The sequence below is a fragment of the Zalophus californianus genome, chromosome 17 (genome assembly GCF_009762305.2).
Source record: "Zalophus californianus isolate mZalCal1 chromosome 17, mZalCal1.pri.v2, whole genome shotgun sequence".
NCBI lineage: Eukaryota > Metazoa > Chordata > Mammalia > Carnivora > Otariidae > Zalophus > Zalophus californianus.
In genome coordinates this window covers 17,323,101-17,345,599 of record NC_045611.1, presented here as the reverse complement: position 1 = coordinate 17,345,599, position 22,499 = coordinate 17,323,101, and the positions used below count along the sequence as shown (strand labels likewise).

At 42.4% G+C, this 22,499-nt stretch overlaps 1 protein-coding gene across 1 annotated transcript in view; it reads left to right on the top strand.

Moving 5' to 3' along the window:
• The first annotated feature begins 2,513 nt into the window (after positions 1-2,513).
• Positions 2,514-22,499, top strand: part of TANGO6 (transport and golgi organization 6 homolog) — a 196,195-nt gene continuing 176,209 nt past the window's right edge. The window contains exons 1-4 of the mRNA XM_027618723.2: positions 2,514-2,646; positions 15,470-16,110; positions 18,121-18,237; positions 20,431-20,572. Coding sequence (XP_027474524.2) covers positions 2,550-2,646; positions 15,470-16,110; positions 18,121-18,237; positions 20,431-20,572 — 997 coding nt within the window. The 5' untranslated portion in view covers positions 2,514-2,549. The remainder of the gene's footprint in view (positions 2,647-15,469; positions 16,111-18,120; positions 18,238-20,430; positions 20,573-22,499) is intronic.

Below are 22,499 nucleotides of genomic sequence, written 5' to 3'. Positions count from 1 at the left end.
CAGTGCTATGTGGGCCTCTTCACTTGGTCTGCCTTCTGGAAGGTGACCCATGCTCCCTGTGTGTGTGCCCCTAACCTTAGGGGGGCCAAGTGGTAGTTTCTTAGGGGTGTGTGCACATCCAGGCTGTGGTGTCCACATGTGTGAATGCAGGATGGAGACACTATCGAGAAGAAAAAGGGGTGAGGCCAGAGGTGGGAGGCTGGCTTTCCCCATATACTGCCACATCCAGTATGGAACTCTGAGGCCAAGTCTGACAAGTCTCAATTCAAACCTGGTATATTTTTGAAAGTAGGAGAACAGACGATATTTTATTTAACAGTCTACTGGTTTGATTTATACTTTGAAATACTGAGGCACATGGCATGAAGGGGTCCACTTGTGGTTCTACCCCAATGCCCACAAATCTTAGGGGTCGGCCTTTCTCACACAATGCTTTATACCCACTTTGCTGAACGTTTAGTATCTCGAAATGACCTTAAAGTTTTTGTTTTTGTTTTGGGACTTGTTTTTTTCCGGTGGCCCTTATGGGGAGACCTTAAATTTTTTATTCCCCAGAATGAACTTGATTACACACATAACTTCAGAAAAATTGCCTGACAAAGTCTGGGGTGAGATATACAACACAATGAAAAGACTGATGTAGTAATTTCGTAGGTCATTTATTTCCTCCTCAAAAATGTTTTTTTCCAATTTAAAGATATTTTGGCAGGATTTTATTTGAGGAAGAGATGGAGAGTAAGATACAGGTACAATTTTTTTTAAAGCATCCCCTCTGTGGCAGATATTGCTAAATACTTGAAAACAGTATCATTTTAACTCCCTAGGATAGCTTTGTAAAAATGGTTCTGTTATCTACTCACTTTAGAGAGGAGGAAATGGTTGATGGACTTGGCCTGGAGCCAAAAGTCCTGGGAGTGACCAGGCGGGGGCTGAGAAAGGAGTTTAAACGACTAGCTTCTTTCTCAGTGGTGAGGGGCTGGCAGTGGAGCCTATCCTACTTCCTAAGACTTCCAGCAGCTAAATGCTGAAGGGCTGTCCTCAGGAGTGAACTCAGGCTAGCTCAGGGGATCTCCAGCGGAAGTGGGACAGTCTATTTGGGAGCACTTTCTGAAAGTGGGTGGTGGGGGTGGTTGGGAATGATACGAGAGATTGACTTTTAGTGAAGGGAGAGGACAACATGAGTTTAGAATGTCCCACCAGGAGAGGCTCCTGTGTGTCTCTGGTCCTGATCTCAGGGTGGTGAGTTCAAGTCCCATGTAGTGATCTTGGGGTTGTAGGATTGACCTGGCATGGGGCTCCAATCTCGGCTGGGATTCTGCTTGAGATTCTCTCCACCCCCTTCTCTCTCTCAAATGAATAAATCTTAAAAACAAAAGATGTCACACCAGGATTTGCATAGATGAAAACCTGTCTCTGATGGTCTGACTCTGAAACGAATGCTGTTTTACATATTAACATTATGTGGGCGGGCTGGGAGGCATGATTTTAATATACACAGAATTTTCTAAGAATGTAAATAGAGCAAAGATTTAAATTTTTTAAAAAAAGATTTTATTTGACAGAGAGAGACACAGCAAGAGAGGGAACACAAGCAGGGGGAGTGGGAGAGGGAGAAGCGGGCTTCCCGCCGAGCAGGGAGCCCGGTGTGGGGCTCGATCCCACGACCACGGGACCTGAGCCGAAGGCAGACGCCTAACGACTGAGCCACCCAGGAGCCCCACAAATATTTAAATTTTATTGGGAACTGTAATTAGTCCGTTTCAAATATTGTATCACCAATAGCAATATTTGTAGCTATTCAGAATGGATGCATTTGTGTTTAGCACTATTTTTATTTTTTTTAAAGTAGACTCCATGCCCAACGCGGGGACTCACATGCTCTACCAACTGAGCCAGCTGGGCACCCCAGCACTTGTTTTTAAATATCACTCACAGGGCGCCTGGGTGGCTCAGTTGGTTAGGCGACTGCCTTCGGCTCAGGTCATGATCTAGGAGTCCCGGGATCGAGTCCCGCATCGGGCTCCCTGCTCAGCGGGGAGTCTGCTTCTCCCTCCCACCCTCCCCCCTCTTGTGCTCTCTCACTCTCTCTCTCTCTCTCTCTAAATAAAAAAATCTTAAAAAAAATAAATATCACTCACAAAGAAATGCAACAATATTCAGTTGAATATTGTTATATGTATCCAAACTTCATTATAATAGGCACAGCATCTGCTTTGCTTCACTTTTAATGCTTCCCTACCCAATTATTTTCATACTGATACGTATTATTTCATGATCAACTACTGTACCTCTCTGTTCCTTATTCTTTATTTAGTGGTTAATCATACTGAATTTCTGAAATTGTGCGTGTAGGCAGGCTGTGTTAGCTGTTTTTTTCCCTCAGGGGAGTAAAAGCGGCCTGAGACAATATTTGTGAAACGCCCAACCCCACGAGTCGGCCCCGCCCCACAGGCCCCGCCCCTCTGACCTTCCGCCACATTCAATATGGCGGCGATTCCGGTCCGCCGAGCGGCTTGAGTAGGTCCCCAGTGGCGCATTCCACTCCAATCATGGCGGCCCCCCAACAGGCTGCGGGCGGCGAGGCTCTGGAAACGTGCGGTCTGGAGAGCATTTTGGAAGCGCTGAAGCTGCTGCTGAGCCCGGGAGGTGAGAGGACGGATCTCTGCGCCGGGCTGCACTCTCAGGGCCGCCAGTCTTCCCGGGCTACCCTGCCCTGCGTAGTGTGCGCCCCTCAGGCCCTCCTTGGGACCCCCAGCTCTGAGGCTGCCCCGCCCCGGTCCTGGGGGCTTTGGGCATTGTCGGTCCAGCCTCATTTTACTTGAGGAAGCCGAAGCTCAGGAAGGGTATGGGATCCGCTGAATACTGATGGTAACCGACGTCTCTTGAGCGCTTACCTTGTGCCAGGCACTCACTGTTAAGCGCCCTGGGTACATGGTTCTATTCAGTCCTTACTCTCACCCTCTGAGGTCGGGACTGCGGCAAGAGCTTCCAAAAGGGTAGGCGCTCCTGACGCGGAAAGTGAGGTCCAACCTTTTGAGTGCGCAGGGTCTAATGTGGACGCTGGAGATTTGTCCAGAATTCCGAGGCGTAGAGAAAAAGGAAGCAGTGGCGTTTGAGCTGGGCTTCGGGAGAGTATTTAGGGATATACAGTCTGTGGGAGGGATTTACAGTCACTTTTAATCTTTTGTGGTGAGTTAACAAGATCTTCCCATTTGAGAATCTGAAGGGACCGTGGCAGTGGTTGAGCCTTGCAGTCTCCTTTTACACCTGAGGACGCTTAAGGCTCACTGAAGAGATTAAGTAACCTGCCCCAGATCATGTGGTCAAATTCGGGGCAGAACACAGACCCAGAACCGAGGTCCGCCGAACTCCATTCTCAAACCAACGCAAATTATTCAGTATGGAGCCTCTGATGTTATCTGAAGCTTTGAGAAAGGACATTAAGAGATAGGACTGTATAAAGTGCAGGAAGAGGTTTGTAGGGTGAGCAGGGTAAGGTACATGAAGGGCCATGAAGTGATGTTCCAAGTGATTTTGAGATACCCGCCCTCCAAATGCAAAAACTCCCGCAAGCATTGTACCATATCTGGGAGAAGTGAAAAGAAGTCATTAATAATCGTAATTGAGTGCCTACTAAGTATCAGGCCCAATAGTATGCTGTTTACATGTATATTATTTAATCCTCACGACAATTCCATGAGATAGGTATTATTTGTATTTCATTTTACATATGAGGAACCAAGGCTCAGGTACATTGGAAGTTGGTATGTCAGTCTAGTAAGTGGTAGAGCCAGGATTTTTTTTTTTTTTTTTTTTTTAAGATTTCATTTATTAGAGAGCACAGAGGGAGAGTGAGAGGTAGAAGCAGACTCCCGGCCGAACAGGGAGCTTGATGCCGGGCTTGATCCCAGGACCCTGGGATCACCGCTCGAACCAGCGGCAGACGCCCAGCCGACTGAGCCGCTCAGGCACCCGGAACCAGGATATTTTTTAATTTTTTAAGTAGGCTCTAAACGCAATGTGGTACTTGAACTCACCACCCCAAGATCAAGAGTGGCATGCTCTGTCCACTTAGCCAAACAGCCATAGCCAGGATGGGGTTTTTTTGGTTGTTTTTTTTTAAATAATTTATTTGAGAGAGAGAGAGCGCGAGAGAGAAGGAACAAGCTGGAGGGAGAGGAAGAGGGAGAAGCGGACTCCCGGCTGAGCAGGAAGCCCAACGGGGCTCCATCCCACTCTGGGATCATGACCTGAGCTGAAGGCAGACGCTTAACCAACTGAGCCATCCAGGCACCCCCGGATGTTTTTTAATTTATTTTTTTTAAGTTCCAGTATAGTTAATATACAGTGACATTAGTTTCAGGTGTACAATATAGTGATTCATATGCATACACCACCTGGTGATCATCACAAGTGCACTCCTTAATCCCCATCACTTATATCACCCATCCCTCCACCCACCTCCCCTCTGGTAACCATCAGTTTGTTATCTATAGCTAAGAGCCTGTTTCTTGGTTTGTCTCTCTCTCTCTCTCTCTCTTTCTCTCTCTCTCTCTCTCTCTCTCTCTCTCTCTCTCTCTCTCTCTCTCTCTCTCCCTCTCTCCCTCCCTCCCTCCCTCCCTCCCTCTCCCTCTCCCCCTCTCCCTCCCTCCCTCCCTCTCTCCTTTGCTTGTGTTTTTCGTTTGTTTCTTTCTTAAATTCCACATATGAGTGAAATCATATGGTATTTCTCTATCTCTGACTTATTTTGCTTAGCATTATACTCTCTACCTCCCTCCATATTGCACATGGCAAGATTTCATTCTTTTTTATGATTGAATAATATTCACACACACACACTCCCACATCTTCTTTATCCATTCATTTATTGATGGACAACACTTGGGCTGCTCCCATAATTTGGCTATTGTAAATAATGCTGCATTAAACATAGGGGTGCTTAGATCCTTTTGAATTAGTGTTTTCGTATTCTTTGGGTAAATACCCAGTAGTGTGATTATTGGATTGTAGAGTAGTTCTATTTTTAATGTTTTGAGGAAACTTCGTACTGTTTAGTTCTATAGTGGCTGTACCAGTTTGCATTCCCACCAACAGTGCACAAGGGTTCCTTTCTCTTGGCATCCTCACCAACACTTGTTCTTTCTTGTGTTTTTTATTTTAGCCATTGTGACAGGTGTGAAGTGATAGCTTACTGTAGTTTTGATCTGCATTTCCCTGATGATGAGTGATGTTGAGTATCTTTCTGTGTGTCTGTTGGCCATCTAGATATCTTTTTTTTTCTTAAAGATTTTATTTATTTATTTTGAGAGAGAGCACAAGCAGAGGGGAGGCCAGAGGCAGAGGGAGAAGCAGACTCTCTGCTGAGCAGGGAGCCTAATTCGGGACTCGATCCTAGGACCCTGGGATCATGATCTGAGCCACCCTGGCACCCTGGATATCTTTTTTTTTTAAGTTTATTTAAGTTTATTTATTTCTTTATTTTTTGACAGAGAGAGACACAGTGAAAGAGGGAACACAAGCAGGGGGAGTGGGAGAGGGAGAAGCAGGCTTCCTGCGGAGCAGGGAGCCCGATGCAGGGCTCCATCCCAGGACCCCGGGACCATGACCTGAGCTGAAGGCAGATGCTTAACGACTGAGCCACCCACGTGCCCCTATTTAACTTTTTTAGTAATGTCTACCCCCAACGTAGGGCCCAAACTCACATCCCCGAGATCAGGCATGATTCAACACTTAACTCTTCCAACTGAGCCAGCCAGGCGTCCCTGGATGTCTTTTTTGGAGAAATGTTTGTTCATGTCTTCTGCCTTGTTTTTTGGGTGTTGAGTTGTATAAGTTCTTTATATATTTTGGATACCTTTTTTTTTGATAGAGCCAGGATTTGAACTCAGGTGTCTTCCATTATAATATGATAACTATACTACTTTGCCCCAATGAAGAAGTAAACTGCAAAACATAGTTTTATCTTGCTAATTGAGAGGTCACTTGTCTAGCAACTCAACTAGAAATGACTGAGGATGAGGTTAAATGAACAGAAAAATCTGGAAGTAATCATGTGTCACAAAGCACATTTATAGAAGACCCTCTCTAGGGGCGCCTGGGTGGCTCAGTGGGCTGGCTCAGGTCATGATCTCAGGGTCCTGGGATCGAGCCCCACATGGGGCTCTTGGCTCAGCGGGGAGCCTGCTTCTCCCTCTCCCTCTGCCTGCTGCTCCCCCTGCTTGTGCCCTCTCTCTCTCTTTCTGACAAATAAATAAAATCTTAAAAAAAAAAAAAAGACCCTCTCTAAATCTTGAAGAGTCTGTGGTGGAGTTGCATACATACATATGTACTCATTTAACAAACAGGAATTCAAGCATTCCTATTTGAAAAAAATATGTACTGTGGTAAAATGATACAATTTTGCACAGTGTATTATATATTGTGTGCATCTGCCTGCTCTTTCCTTTTATCATACCAGCTGCTGAGGGTGTTAAAAAAAATCTGTGCATGATGAGTATTCAGATGTCCCCGATGGACTGAGGGTATTGAGGAGTGCAGATGAAAGTACTGGTTAAAATTACATCCAGGTGGATTAAACTATTTTTATTTGCTTTAAATTGACTCCCTTTGAGGTAATATTCACTGGGAGTCATTTGTATATAGTAGCCTGACCTTAACTGCTATTGGAGAAGCAAAATTACATAAACACGTATGCTCCCAAGTATCTTGTCTGTTTGGGGAGATGGTACTATGCATATAGACCAAGAGAGATTCAACGTGGTGGGATAATGCCCGTGGTGAAAGGATGGTACAGAGAGCAATTGGATAGAGGAGGAGTCAGGAGTGGAGCCGTGGAAGTCTACAAGAGGAAGAGGAATTCAGTCTCAGTAGGAATTACATAGATGGAAAGGAAGGAGGATCCCAGTGATCTTTCACTTTTGAGCCATGAAATGTTCTGCCTCGTTAAGCTTTTTCTCTTCCTCTGCCTTCCATTTCTATTCTTCATCATGGGGCAATTAATAGTATCTCCACCTCTGTTGTTAGGAAATGTGCTAAGCAGCGTTTGGAAGGGTTTTGTCAAATTTTTTTTTAAAGATTTATTATTTCGAGGGGTGAAGAGGGGCAGAGGGAGGAGGAGAGAGAGAATCTCAAGTAGGCTCTGCACAGAGCCCAATGCGGGGCGCAATTCCATGACCCTGAGATCATGACCTGAGCTGAAATCAGGAGTTGGACGCTTAACTGACTGAGTTACCCAGGTGCCCCAGGGGCTTGCCATTTTAGTGAAGTTTTATTTGTAAGAAATGGAGACCATCTCAGCAACAGTTTTCCTAACTGTAAGTTTCTATACTATATATAGAGTCACTGAACTCTGTCATTAAATTTGAATTACATTGTTGGGAAGAGGCCGGAAATTTTGATAATTTGTAAATAAGCTGTACCACACTTATTTTTGCATGCCATATTGCTTTGCACTTTGAACATAATAAAAAGTGCCACACAAACTGTAAAGTCTGCTTTTAAATGTCACAAAGCATAGGCATTTAAATTGGGAAGATTAAATAATGCTGTCCGTAAGGGCAGCATTTCCTGAAGTGTGAGAGGGGTGGTTTTAGGTACATAGAGTAGCACTTTAAGGCTGCATCGTGTAGTGTAGTGATCAAGAGCTAACTTATCAGGAAGAGTGGCATTGTTTTGGTTTTTGCAAATCTCTTTAGCATCTGGCTTATTAGAAGACAGCTGGATTTTCATATTTGCTTCTCTGTTTAGTCTGTCATGATAGGTTGTTTTGATTGAAATAGATGAAGAAAATCTAGACTCAGATATGTAGTTGGAAAAGGAAGAACTCAACTGCCTTTTCAGATAATTGTGAATATTTTTTCATACTGTACTGAATCTGAACAAGAGGTAATTTCTTAAAAGGTTAGTTGGGATGTGGAATCTGAACTCAATGAACTTTTCATAGTTGGTACACTCATGAGAGAATGAGACCGTAAAAGGCAAAGAGTGGCCGAGTATTAATATGAAAATAGTTTTGAACTTGCAGGCTGCCTGAGGATCTGAAACCTGTCAAAACATGAGTCCTTATACCCCATTTTGAAAACAGCCTTCAGGGATTCCTTTGTTATTTTCAGGTAGATTTTATTTATCACCAGTAGAGGGCAGAGAAGACTACTTTATTAAGGGGCTCTTGAAAAACAGCTAATAGCTTTTGTTTTAAATCGTTTTCTTTGTGTCTCATGTTTGGGTTCAAAGATCTTATAAAGTCGCAGGAAGTCACTTAGAGGTTGTTTAGTGATCTTAATGGTTAGTGGTGACAAGTTAGCAGAGCACTCCTTTCCTTTTTAGGTACATACTAGCTAAAGGAACCAGATACTCATGCTACTGAATCAAAACACTTGCCCTGATTGGTCTTAGAGAAGTACTGAAAAATTCTTACTCTGATGATTCTCATTATTCTTAACAAGTAGTGTTATGTTCCTTTTTCTCTATAGAAGTAGTTGATATTCCTTATTGTAAAGTTTTTAAAAACAGAGGAAACTAAGAGAAGAAAAATAAAATGACCTTAATCTCCACTATCTGGAGATTGCATTTTGGGAAATATTTTTCTTTTTGATAAAAATGGATAGACTATATGCCGTTTTATAACCTTAAAATAACTTTTAAGTACAGAAACTATACATATTCACTCTAGAAAAATCTTTTAAATATAATTAAAAAAGAAAAATCACCCATATCCCTCCCACCCAGAGGTCATCACTTAATACTTTGAAGTATAACCTTAGAGACCATTTTCTATATGTGTATATACATGTACATATTTTAATAACAGGTTCGTAGTGTTCCTTTATTGATCAGTTTTCAGAATGATAGTGTCTTAATCTTCAAACGTAACCAGTGAAGTAATTTCTTTGTTTTATTATGAGCTAATAGATTTTTTTGTGTATAGGATATGTTTCAAAAATTGTACTCATTTTTTTTTTTAAGATTTTATTTATTTATATGACAGAGAGAGAGACAGTGAGAGAGGGAACACAAGCAGGGGGAGAGGGAGAGGGAGAAGCAGGCTTCCCGCTGAGCAGGGAGCCCGATGCGGGGCTCGATCCCAGGACCCTGGGATCATGACCTGAGCCCAAGGCAGACGCTTAATGACTGAGCCACCCAGGTGCCCCCTGTACTCATTATTCTTGATACTCAAATTGTCGCCCTTGTGGCTTGTGGGAGCCACTCCAAATTGGCTCTTGGGCTCCTTGACATGACTCTAGTAGTCTTTTTTTTTTTTTTTTTAAGGTTTTATTTATTTGAGAGAGAGAGAGTGAGAGAGCACAAGCAGGGGAGCAGCAGGTAGAGGGAGAAACAGGCTCCCCGCTGAGCAGGGAGACCCTAGTAGTCTTTGATAGCCTTTTTGCTTTCAGGCATGACAAGATGTCCCAGACTCATCTTACACATTTCTTGCCCTATTCTTGAAAACTGCTGTCTTTAAGGAGAAGTGGTATTTATTTATTTATTTGAGAGAGAGTGAGAGAGCATGAGTGGGTGGGGGCGGGAGGGCAGAGAGGCAGAGAGACTCTCAAGCAGCCTCCACACTCAGTGCAGAGCCCAACGCAGGGCTTGATCCTACAACCCTGAGATGAAATCACGAGTCAGACGCTCAACCTACCGAGCCACCCAGGTGCCCCTAGGGAGAAGTGGTATTTACAGACTATACTATGGACACTAGGCATATTCACTGTCCCTGGTGTCATTGCTTACAGACTTTTTCAATTACTAGAGGTACAAAATATGTGGATTTTCAGAAAACAAAACATAAATCCACAGTTCTTACTGATATCCCAATTAAAATGAAATATGATGGAGTTTAAATTTTTCCTAACATTTCATTATGAAAATTTTCAGTCTTACAGAAAAGCAGACAGAATTTTATAGTGAAAACCCATATGCCATGACCAAGATTCTTTCTTTATCACATATTTGTCCACGTAGCCATTCTTCTGTATTTTATATTTTTATATTTGTATTTCTTTTATCTGAAAATACTGGTTCCAATGAAATTAATGACACTTATTTCATATATATATATATACACACATATATACACACACACATCTATAAGTATGCTTAACACATTCACCCACATGCATATAATATTTTAAAATAACAAATCCTATATCACCATCATCAACAAACCTACTTATTTTAGGGGATTTTTGTTTGTTTGTTGTCCTCAGGATGTATAAAGTTCTATTTTTTTTTAAGGATTTTATTTTTATTTTTATTTTTTTAAAGATTTTATTTATTTATTTGAGAGAGAGAGAATGAGAGAGAGAGAGCACGAGACGGAAGAGAGTCAGAGGGAGAAGCAGACTCCCCGCTGAGCAGGGAGCCCGATGTGGGACTCGATCCCGGGACTCCAGGATCATGACCCGAGCCAAAGGCAGTCGCTTAACCAACTGAGCCACCCAGGCGCCCAAGGATTTTATTTTTAAGTAATCTCTGTACCCAGTGTGGGGCCTGAACTCACAACCCCGAGATCAAGAGTCACACACTCTACCAACTGAGCCACCCAGGTGCTCCTAAAGTTCTATATTTCAAGTCACTTGAAATAATTCTCTGCATTTATGCTGCTAACTTGGTATAGAGCAGGAGTCTGCATACTTTTTCTGTAAAGGAGCAGACAGTATATATTTTGGGCTTTGTGACCCATATAGTTGTTACAATTACTCAGTTCTGCTGTTGTGGCTTGAAAGCAGCCATAGATAATATATAAATAAATGGGCATGACTATGTTCCAATAAAACTTTATGGAAAACGTGGTGGCCAGATTTAATCTGCAGATCGTAGTTTGACAAGCTTGGACGTAAAGTACCAGAGTTATTAGATCCATTTGTATGTTTTTGATTTTTAGGAATTATTTTGAAAAAAAATTTTAATTTTTTTAACTATGAAAAACATATATAGGGTTCCAAAACAAAAACTCTAAAACTGGATAACTTTGTCCCTAGTTCCTTCCCACTGTTCTCTTCTCTCTGTACATAACTCATTTTACTTTTTAATTTGTTCTTTCACTGCCTTTTGGACAATAAAAGCAAATGTATTTTATATTTGTTTCCTTTCTTACACAAAAGGTAGCATATGGTAGACATTCTTTTATACCTTACTTTTAATATTTAATATGTCTTAGAGATTACTACATAGGGGTTCACAGCAATTTTCCTCTTTTACAAGCATGCCATTATCTGGATATACTATTGTTTATTAGTTCTCTTTTAATGGACATATGGGTTTTCTCAAGTGTTTTGTTTTGTTTTAAAGATTTTATTTATTTGACAGAGAGAGACACAGTGAGAGAGGAAACACAAGCAGGGGGAGTGGGAGAGGGAGAAGGAGGCTTCCCGCAGAGCAGGGAGCCCGACATGGGGCTCGATCCGAGGACCCTGGGATCATGACCTGAGCGGAAGGCAGACGCTTAACGACTGAGCCACCCAGGCGCCCCTCAGGTGTTTTGTAAATACAAGAAGCACTACAATGAATAGCCTTGTGTATGTGTCATTTTGCATTTTTGCCTGTGTACTTATCTGTAGGATAGATTCCTAAAAAGTGGGATTGCTGGGCCAAACGTTAAATACGTATGTAATTTTGCTAGATATTGCCAAATTGCTCTCTTCAAGAATGTTACCATTTTCGTTTCTTCCAGCAATGTATGACAGTGCGTGATTTCCCAAAACCTTGCCACATAATGTGTTATAAAACTTTTGGATTTTAGCCAGTTGATAAATGGGAAGTGTTATTTCAGTATAGTTTTAATTTACTTTTCTGTTACGAGCAAGGTTGATCATATTTTTATGTTTAGAAGTCATTTGCATTTCTTTTTCTGTAAAGTGTTCATATCTTTTGCTCATATAGTATTTCATACACTGTTCACTTTATTTTTTTTTTAAAGATTTTATTTATTTGTTTGACAGAGAGAGAGAAAGTGCACAAACAGGGGGAGCAGCAGACAGAGGGAGAAACAGGCTCCCTGCTGAGCAAGGAGCTCAACATGGGACTTGATCCCAGGACCCTGGGACCATGACCTGAGCTGGAGGCAGATACTTAACCCACTGAGCCACCCAGGTGTCCCACCCCTCTATTCACTTTAGAATGTATTTAATGAACATGTCGTTAAATGATATTCAATGAAACTTTTGTATTTTTAAATGTGGGGCTCAAACTTACCACCCCCAAGATCAAGAGTCAGATGCTATCCCAACTGAGCCAGCCAGGCGCCCCTTGACATAACTTAATGGCGACAAATATTCCATTATTCATTCATTCAACTACTACCTATTTCTAACAAATACTACATTATCTGACAGGCCTTGTTCCAGGCAAGGAGAATACAACAATGAACAAAACAGAGCAACATTCCTGTCCTCAAACAGCTTTTATTCTAGTTGGTGAAGAGATAATAAATAATAAAATACTACACTTACATATAGTATGTTAGGTACAGGTAGACAGTTATTTACTCATCCAATCTCCTGTTACTGAATGTATATTTCTCATTTTACATTATTATAAGTAATGCACTGCTGAGCACTCTTATTTTTGTTAAAGATTTTATTTTTATTTACTTGACAGAGAACACGAGAGAGGGAACGCAAGCAGGGGGAGTGGGAGAGAGAGAAGCAGGCTTCCCATCGAGCAGGGAGCCTGATGTGGGGCTCGATCCCAGGACCCTGGGACCATGACCTGAGCCGAAGGCAGGCGCCCCTGCTGAGCACTCGTTTAGTTATCATTCCATTTTAATCCTTTCTAATTTGTTTCTTAGAAGGTGTTTTAAGTTCAGTTTTGAAGTGTGTTACTTCTTGTATTCATTTACATTGTCAGCATTTTATTATGGTTTTCTAACCGTAACCCTCCATTTTGCATTGTATTTTTAGTAGTTGTCCTGGAATCACAATACACGTCCTCAATTTTTCTAATTTTTAATTAGAATTAATATTGATACTACCTCACATAACAGTTATGAACCTTGCAACTCTAAGGGTCATTTTATTTTATTTATTTTTTTAAAGATTCTATTTATTTATTTGACAGAGAGCAGGAGAGCACAGGCAGGGAGAATGAAGAGGGAGAGGGAGAAGCAGGCTCCCCGCTGAGCAGAGAGTCTGATGTGGGCCTCCATCCCAGGGCCCCGGGATCATGACCTGAGCCGAAGTACAAAGTTATTAGATCCATTTGTATATTTTTGATTTTTAGGAATTATTTTGAAAAAAATTTTTATTTAATTTTTTTTAACTATGAAAAACATATATAGGGTTCCAAAACAAAAACTCTAAAACTGGATAAATTTGTCCCTAGCTCTTCCCCACTGTTCTCTCTGTACATAACTCATTTTACTTTTTAATTTGTTCTTTCACTGCCTTTTGGACAATAAAGCAAATAATGTATTTTATATTTGTTTCCTTTCTTACACAAAAGGTAGCGTATGATAGATGTTCGGGATCATGACCTGAGCCGAAAGCCTAACCAGCTGAGCCACCCAGGTGCCCCTAAGGGTCATTTTATAGCTCCCATACCCCAACTTGGGCTTTATGCTATGATTTTTTTTTAAAGATTTATATATTTGAGAGAGAGAGAGAGAGAGCACAGAGGGAGAGGGAAAGTGAGAGGGAGAACCAAACTCCCCGTTGAGCAGAGAGCTGGGCGTGAGGCTCGATCCCAGGACCCAGAGATCATGACCTGAGCTGAAGGTAGACACTTAACCAACTGAGCCACCCAAGCGCCTCTATGCTACTATGATTTTCATGTTTATTATATCTATAGAAGTTATAAATCCCATTTTATAGATTTTGCCTTAGACATATATGTATTTGAAGAAATTAAGAGAAAAATTCGTCTTTTATATTTACCTACATATTTACTATTTCTGAGGTTCTTCATTCCTTCCTGAAGATCCCAGTTTCCATCTAGTATTATTTTCCTTCAGCTTGAAGAATTTGCTTTACCATTTGTTTGTAGTGCAGGCCTGCTGACAGTTCTCTTGGTTTTCCTTGATCTGAAACGTCTTTATTTTCATTTTTGAAGGTTATTTTTACTAGATCTAGAATTCCAAGTTGACATTTTTTAAATTTTTTTGAGAAAGTGTCGTAAGCAGTGGGGGAGGGGCAAAGGGAGAGAGAGAATCTTTTTTTTTTTTTTTTACGGTTTTATTATTTATTTGAGAGAGAGAGAGAGGGCGGTGGAAGGGGCAGAGAGAGAGGGCCAAGTGGACTACATGCTGAGCATGGAGCCTGATGCAGGGCTCGATCTCACCACCCTGAGATCATGACCTGAGCCAAAACCAAGAGTCTGTTGCTTAACTAATGGAGCCACCCAGGCGCCCTGGTGGAGAGAGAACCTTAAGCAGGCTCCATACCCAGTGAGGGGCCCGACATGGGGCTCCTTTTCACGACCCTGAGATGACGACCCTGAGATCATGACCTGAGCCAAAATCAAGAGTTGGACACTTGACTGAGTCACCCAGGTGCCCCACACTATTTTAAAGATGCTTTTCTACCATCTTTTAGCAGTCATTGTTCATAAGTTCACAGTCATTCACAGCATCATCCCTCGTATATAGTGCTTCATATTTTTCTGTCTGCTTCCAAGATTTTCTCTGTCTCTCTGGTTTTAACAATTGCTATAATGTGATTTTCTTTTTACTTATCCTGATACTTAGAGGGTCAACATGGGCTGGGGATACAAATTTTGTAGTTGGTAGCTTATAGGTGGTTTTTAAAGACATGGGCCTGGAGAAGATCTTCGAGGAAGAGAGTGCAGAACTCAGGAGAAGCCCTGGTGGAGAAGGAACCGGCAGTAGGTGGGATGGCCCTTTAGGCCCTTGAGGCCCTTGAGGCCCTTGAGAGATGGGTGTGTTTCAAGGAGGGAGTTGTTGTGAGCATTTAAGGCTCCTTCACCAGTAGAGGGCAGAAAAGACCATTTTAGGAAGGGTCGGGGGTAGGAATTGAAAATAGGTATTTTGTCGGGGAAAGGTGATTAAATGAATCCCTCTGAACCTAGGACTGTATTTTGTGATACAGTCCCATGAGGGAAGAGACTTTGTTTTGTTCAGTGCTTTATCCCTGGCACCTAGAACAGTTTGAATGAATCTTCTGTGGTAAATATTCAGCCTTTTATTTTTCAGTTCTGGCTACAATTCAGGCCCAGTAAGATGACTAGACATGGCCTCTGCCCTCAGAACACATGGGAAATAGAAACAAACTAGATGAAGTATAATGTGTTAGGTACATCATTCTAACTACATCCCAGAGTACTTTGGGAAGGCAGAAAATGTGGTCTTGATTTCTGGCTATGCTTGGATGGCACAACTGGGGGAGGCTTTCCAGGGGGCAATGACATCTGGGCCAGGCCCCCGAGGATGAGCTGGAGTGGGGAAGGCATTCCACACAGAGCGAAGTACAGTTTGTTTCCCATGTATGTGATCCTTTTTTTTTTTTTCCTTCAAAAGAATCAGACTCAGGTTCACTACAGATCACAAAACATGATGTCCTGTTGGTTACTTTAAATTCTAACCTGTCTGCTTTGGAGGACAAATTGCTGAAGGATCCTCACTGGAAGAAACTCAAATTCCTAAGGGATGAAATTGCTAATAAGGCAGAATGGCCACAAAACTCTGTGGATGTCACCTGGACTTTTACCTCTCAAGCCTTGTTGTTGCTGTTGTGCTTGAAGGAAACCATGATCCACCTTGCAGCTGATTTCAATCCAGGCAAACCCAACCTGAGGACTCCAGAAGCTGCTCCTGCCCTGAGCCCGGATACACTTAGTATCTCCCAGCAGAAGACTGTCCAGTCAGCCTTGCAGTTTGTAGTCACCTTGGGTGTCTGCCCCTATCTCATGCCTGGAGTTGGAGTCCCTTTGAGATGCAGAACTGAGTTTGGGGCCATCGTTCAGGATGTGGTGTGTCTCGATGCTCCTCCTCATGCAACCCAGAGACTGTACAGCAGTTGCAGGGTTCTTCTAAATGTTGCACGTCACACATCTCTGGGGAGCTTGATTTTCTGCCGCCATTTTGGGGATATTGCTGCAGGTCTGTGCCAGCTGGGATTCTGTCCAACCAAGAGAAAACCACTAAAGCCTGAGGAAGAGGTAAACACACATTGAGTGTGTGTGTGTGTCTTTGTGAATGTGTATATATTTGTATGTGTGGTTATAAAAGATGGCTCTTGGTTCTTTGGAAAAGGGTTGTTGGAAAGACCTAGAATTCCTCTTGAATGCCAAAGCATATCTAGTGGCCAAATGAATCTTTTTAGATGGCTGGAGCTTCATTTATTAGATGCTCGTCCTTAGCACGCTTAGAGAGTCCATTTCGCCTGTTTCTTCTTGTCATTTTGTGACAACTATTGCAGGCTCTTTGAGTCTGTTTCTTTTCTTTCTTTCTCTCTCTCTCTTTTTTTTTTTTTGCCTCTGTTTCTTTTTTAATAAAATGTGTATAATGATACCTGCCTTGGAAAGTGGTTGTGAGGATTAAGGATAATGTGTGTAAAGTACCTAGCCCAATCCCCAGTAGTGCTCATCAAAAAGTAATTACTACTAATATTAGTTTTAAACTATTCATCTCTCCTTCATTAAGTTCTTGGGAAGATTAAATGAAATGAAGTAGGTAAAGCACTGGGTACACTGCATAATTCAATCAGTGTTCGTTGTTATTATTAGCTGTTAGGGGTATTGGCCTGTTTTTTTGCTGACATAGTAAGGATTTGAGTACCTGGATTGTAAAGGTGCTGTGGAGGCTACAGAAGCATAAGACATGAACTGAAGAGACAAATATATACACATTCACAAAGACACACACACACTCAATGTGTGTTTACCTCTTCCTCAGCGTAGCAGGGACTACTAGTCCCTCATGAGAAGGCCGCCAGCCTCAGCATAGGAGCCTGGCCAGAAGTTAAGATATAAATGTATCGAAGGTCAGTGTGTCTTGGATGTGGGCTAATTCCTTAGCCCTTGCAGCCAGATCCATAATGCCCACCCACCTCATTTCTCTGTCACCTCTCTGTGTCACCCTGCAATCTTGTGTCTTTTCTGTTTGCTCTCTTTTCTATTTTCTTTCCTGCGTATGTTCACAAACATTTGTCTAAAAGCTCCTATCATCCGAGCAGTGACATGAAATTGTCAGCTCCCCCAGGGGCATCATGTTATGGGGAGCAGGGCACTGTGCTCTTTACTACAGGGTGTGAGTTTTGGCATTTCTATCCGTGCCTACTGCCTCCAGTTCTCTGAGATAGGAGGGTTCTGGGTTCACAGGTCTTATTACTATTACCTAAGCAGTGCCCTAGAGTGTCGAGCAGGAGGGAGAAAAGGGAAGCACAGAGAAAGGACCAAGTAGAAAGGCAAGAGAAGTTGACAGAAGGGGAAACACAGAGGGTGCATGTTTTGCAGCTGGGCAAGTCCCAGCATTATGAGCTGCGCTAAGCAGTGCATGTGCTTCACATTGCTAAATGGTAATGGGCACAATCCTGACTGCTTTACTGAGTTACTGAGGGGAACGGTACTGTTGAGGTTCAAGGGGACCCAACAAATAGCACCCCTCTTTGCTGCCCAGCTTCTGAATGAGTTAAAAGCTAACCAATTAAGTGAGATGAAGACTCAAAATGTCATCTCTATTGCTCCTAAGTGCAAAGTTGGGGATATAGCTTATTGATGGAGACAGTTGGGTTTCCTAACTGCATTCCAGAGCTACACACGCTTACTACTCACCCAGTTTTAAGGAGTGCTGGAAAACTATAGCACCTTCTGCTCCCCCCGTGACAGGGGATATGCCTCTGTAAAATCTACAGCAAGGAAGAGCAGAGCAGAACATGCACTTGCTCCCAAGACATAGAAGAGGAACGAGCCAAGTTGTGCCAACACTCACCAGTAAGTAAGTTTATTCCAAACTCACCAATAAGGTAAGTGCCTTAGATCTCCTGCCCAGAAGTGAGTGAGGGGATACAGAAGAGGCCAGGAGCGTTTTAGTCTTAATACTTCCTCCATGTGGAAGAGAGTCAAGAGGAGAAAGAAGCCTGCTCTCCTGTCCTCTCATCAGTGTTTTTGTACAGCATTGTAAACATTACCTTCTATTGCCTGCTAAAGCCAAGTACATGTTTCTTTTAGGTTTTAACAGAAGAGGAAAGAACACTATCTAGGGAGGCCTTGAGAGACATCTTGGATCAAGTGTATCAACCATTAGCAGTCCGAGAATTACTTATCCTCCAGGGAGGACCACCCCAGGTATTCAGGCCTGGGGACTCTTGTGGGTGAATCATTAATGATAATGTGCAGGGTGTTGTCTTTTCCTGGGAAATTTGATAATCTAGTTGAGTCTTCGATTATTTGTAAAACTAAGTTACACTGACCCTTAGGATAATTTTTTTTTCCAAGATTTTATTTTTAAATAATCTCTACACCCAGCGTGGGGCTTGAAACTACAACCCCAAGATCAAGAGTTGAATGCTCTAACAACTGAGCCAGCCAGGCACCCTGACCGTTAGGGTAATTTTTTTTTTTTTTAAAGATTTTATTTATTTATTTGACAGGCAGAGACAGTGAGAGGGAACACAAACAGGGGGAGTGGGAGAGGGAGAAGCAGGCTTTCCCACTGAGCTGGGAGCCCAACGCGGGGCTTGATCCCAGGACCGGGATCATGACCTGAGCCGAAGGCAGACGCTTAATGACTGAGCCACCCAGGCACCCCCTGTCAGGATAATTTTTAAGGATTTTTCTGTTAATGGAATGATGGCCACTTTTTCCAAGAATATGGCCATTTTATTTGTTTATTTTGAATTTTTGTTCATTATTTATCTATTTTTTATTTTTTTAAAGATTTTATTTATTTGAGAGAGAGAGAGAATGAGAGAGGGAGAGCATGAGAGGGAAGAGGGTCAGAGGGAGAAGCAGACTCCCCGCCGAGCAGGGAGCCTGATGCGGGACTTGATCCCGGGACTCCAGGATCATGACCTGAGCCGAAGGCAGTCGCCCAACCAACTGAGCCACCCAGGCGCCCTGTTCATTTTTTAAATTTAACTAGAATATGGCAATTTTATTGAAAATATATTTTATTCATTCTGAAACTGGAACTCCTTTTTTTTAATACTAAAATTTGGCTGTTTGACAATACATTCTTCTGGCAGAAATATTTAGACATCTTATTCTTTGAATGGAATATATATAGTCAAGACATTAATATTAGGTCTATCACTGGGACTATTTTTATCTCCTTTGTTTGAAAACACAATAGTATATATTCTGCTAGGTATAAGATAGTTCCTTTTTTCCTTAAAAATAATTATTTATCTGAATGTTTTAATTTGATGTAGATGGAGTTACCTACTTGCTTATAGTATCTACCTTTAGTTATGACTATAGCTGAGTGAAGAGTGAGGGGCCAAAGGAATTAGTGGTAAGTCAGGTACAAGGACCAGCTGAAGCTGGGTACAAATATATCTCCTAGATTAAGTCATTTTCAGCTCATCTCTAGAATATTACTGTAGCCTCCCATGGAGCCCCTCTGGCCTCACACTCCACTTCTCTGGATGTCTCCACAGTTTGCCAGATTAAATCAATGCATTATTAAGAGCATGGTGAAAAGCAGAGGCTCTGGAGGTCAGCACACCCCAGCATGCAGTTATGTGAATTAGTAAACCTTTCCATCCCTCAGTTTCCTTAATGATAGGATAGTAACTCCTGCAAGTCCGTTTTGAGATTACGTGAGAGTTATTTAGCACAGTGCCTGGCAAATTATAACCCCCTCAATAAGTGGTAATTATTAGTCCTCCTTAAATAAAAGAGAGAGGACAGGCTAGTTAGGATTAAATGTTTCTGTCACTAATTGTTATGTTCACATAGTTACATACCACGATTAACAGCAACATAGTTCGCATTCTAGACCCAAAACAAGAGACCTCAAGTCTCTTTTGTTCATGGTGGCTCCACAAAGCTCTCAAAAAGGAGTGCTTGAAGAAATTCGGCTCTTTTTTGAAACGGCTGTGCCCCAAGGAGTCACAGTAGCTGAGACCATGGAGGCAAGGACTAGCATGCCCTCTTACTGTCACGACCTGTACTCTTAGTGGTGACTAATGTTCATAGGACTCTTGTATGGAAGCTAGATTTGATTGGAAGGACTTCAGAGATTGGTTACATCTACTTTGTGTTTCTAAAATCTATACTTTATTCCCCTATGTGTTTGTCTATTTCTGGGTTTGAAATTTCACTTGATATTTCACTTGAAGTTTCATGGTATCTCTACTTTCTTAGAAGTGATGCTGAAGGAGGTTTCTTTTTGGAAAAAAATGCCGCTCTCCTAAGTCTGTTTATCATACTGTTAATTGTCAGTATGACTCAGTATATATTTACATATTTTAATGACTTCTACACATCTATCTATTTCACTGACACTGAATTCATGTCTTTTCCTTCCTTTTTCAGTCCTGCACCGATGAGAAGACACAAGTTAGGTGTCGGGCCCCAGCTTGGCTTCGGCGTCTATGTGGGCAGCTGCTCTCTGAAAGGTTAATGAGACCCAGTGGTGTTCAGGCAGTAGTCCGGGGCATTCTGGAAGGAGCAGGTGGTAAGAAATAAAATGTTTCTTTTACTTTGGTATCCAGTTTCCTTCGGGTCAGGGTCTTGAGCATTTGACTGTAAGACCTGATTGTGACTAATCTCTGCCTTTGTGGAGATTGAGGAGGTTAGATTTGGAGATGAAACCTTAATGAACTTCTTTTTCACAGAAATTCATTCTCTTGCCATTTTTCTAAAACAGTATTTTTTTTCTAAAACTGCTTATAGGGCACCTGGGTGGCTCAGATGGTTAAGTGTCTGCCTTCAGCTTAGGTCACGATCTCCGGGTCCTGGGATCGAGCCCAGGACTAATTCTCTCCCAGTTGTTTAAGTCTCCTTTCAATGTATTTGAATACACTCAATATTCTATTGATTTGATCTTCTTGGGGACATCTCTCCCTGAGTCTTCTCTAATCTGGACTAGTTCGTTCATTCTTTTTTTTTTTTTTTAAAGATTTTATTTATTTGTTTGACAGAGAGAGAGAGACAGCGAGAGCAGGAACACAAGCAGGGGAGAGGGTCAGAGGAAGAAGCAGGCTTCCCGCCGAGCAGGGAGCCCGATGTGGGACTCGATCCCAGGACCCTGGGATCATGACCTGAGCCAAAGGTAGACGCTTAACGACTGAGCCACCCAGGCGCCCTGGACTAGTTATTTCTTGCACAGCAGACCTCCTGGGATCTCCCTTTACCTTTATTTTTCTGTTTTTATTTATTTATTCATTTTTAAAGATTTTATTTATTTATTTGACAGAGAGAGACACAGCAAGGGAGGGAACACAAGCAGGGGGCGTGGGAGAGGGAGAAGCAGGCTTCCCGCCGAGCAGGGAGCCCATGTGGGGCTCGATTCCGGGACCCCAGCATCATGACCTGAGCCGAAGGCAGACGCTTAACGACTGAGCCACCCAGGCGCCCCTCCCTTCACCTTTAAATCCTGGTGATTCCTTTCCCTGTCTTTTGTGCTTGGTCCCTTATCTCCCATATCCCATGTACATTCATTTCCTCTTGCTCCTGTAACCAATTACCACACACTTAGTGGCTTTTTGGTGGAAACGACATTTATACTGAGCCCTCAAGGCTGAATAAGAATTTATTAGTTGAAGAGTGAGAGAAGACTGACTAACATAGGCAGAGAGAATAGCATGTATGAAGGAACTGACACAGAAAAAGCATAGTGTTTTTGAATAAGGTTCAGTGTGGGTGAGGGCAGAGTGTGGTGTTCAGGATTTTGAACTTTATTCTGAGGGCAATGAGAAGCCATTGGAAGGTTTTAAGAAGGAGAGAGGTATGATCAGATCTACGTTTTAGGAATATCTATCTGGATGTATTGTGAGGAATCGGTTGGGTAAGAGCAGAAGGAGGGAGATCAGTTAAGAAGCAGTCATCTGAGAGATCACAATGGCTTGGATCAATGCAGTGGCCATAGAAATGGAGAGAAATGAATGACTGTAAGAGGTATTTAAGAGGTAGCATTGCCAGGGGTACCTGGGTGGCTCAGTAGGTTAGGCATCTGACTCTTGATTTTGGCACAGGTCATGGTCACACGGTCATGGAATTGGGCCCCGGGTTGGGCTCAGCGCTCAGTGTGGAGTTTGCCTCAGACTCTTTCTCCCTCTTGCTCTGCCCTGCACCCTACTTGTGTACTCGCGCACGCGCGCGCGTTCTCTCTCTCAGTTAAGTAAGTAATTTAAAAAAAGAGGTAGCATTGTCAGAACTTAATGAAGGGCTGGATATGTGGGGAGGAAAGAGGAGAGACAGAAGAATCAATCTTGACTTCCCATTTCTAGTGGCAAATGTACCTTGGTCCTGTCAGACAAAGGTGAGGTCAGTGTGGTAGGCAAACATTGATAGATTTGGTCTAGAGTGGCTATAATGTTGCCTCCTCAATTCTGACAAGTTATCAGTTATCTGAGAGAAGTTGCCATGTGCAAATAGGTCCT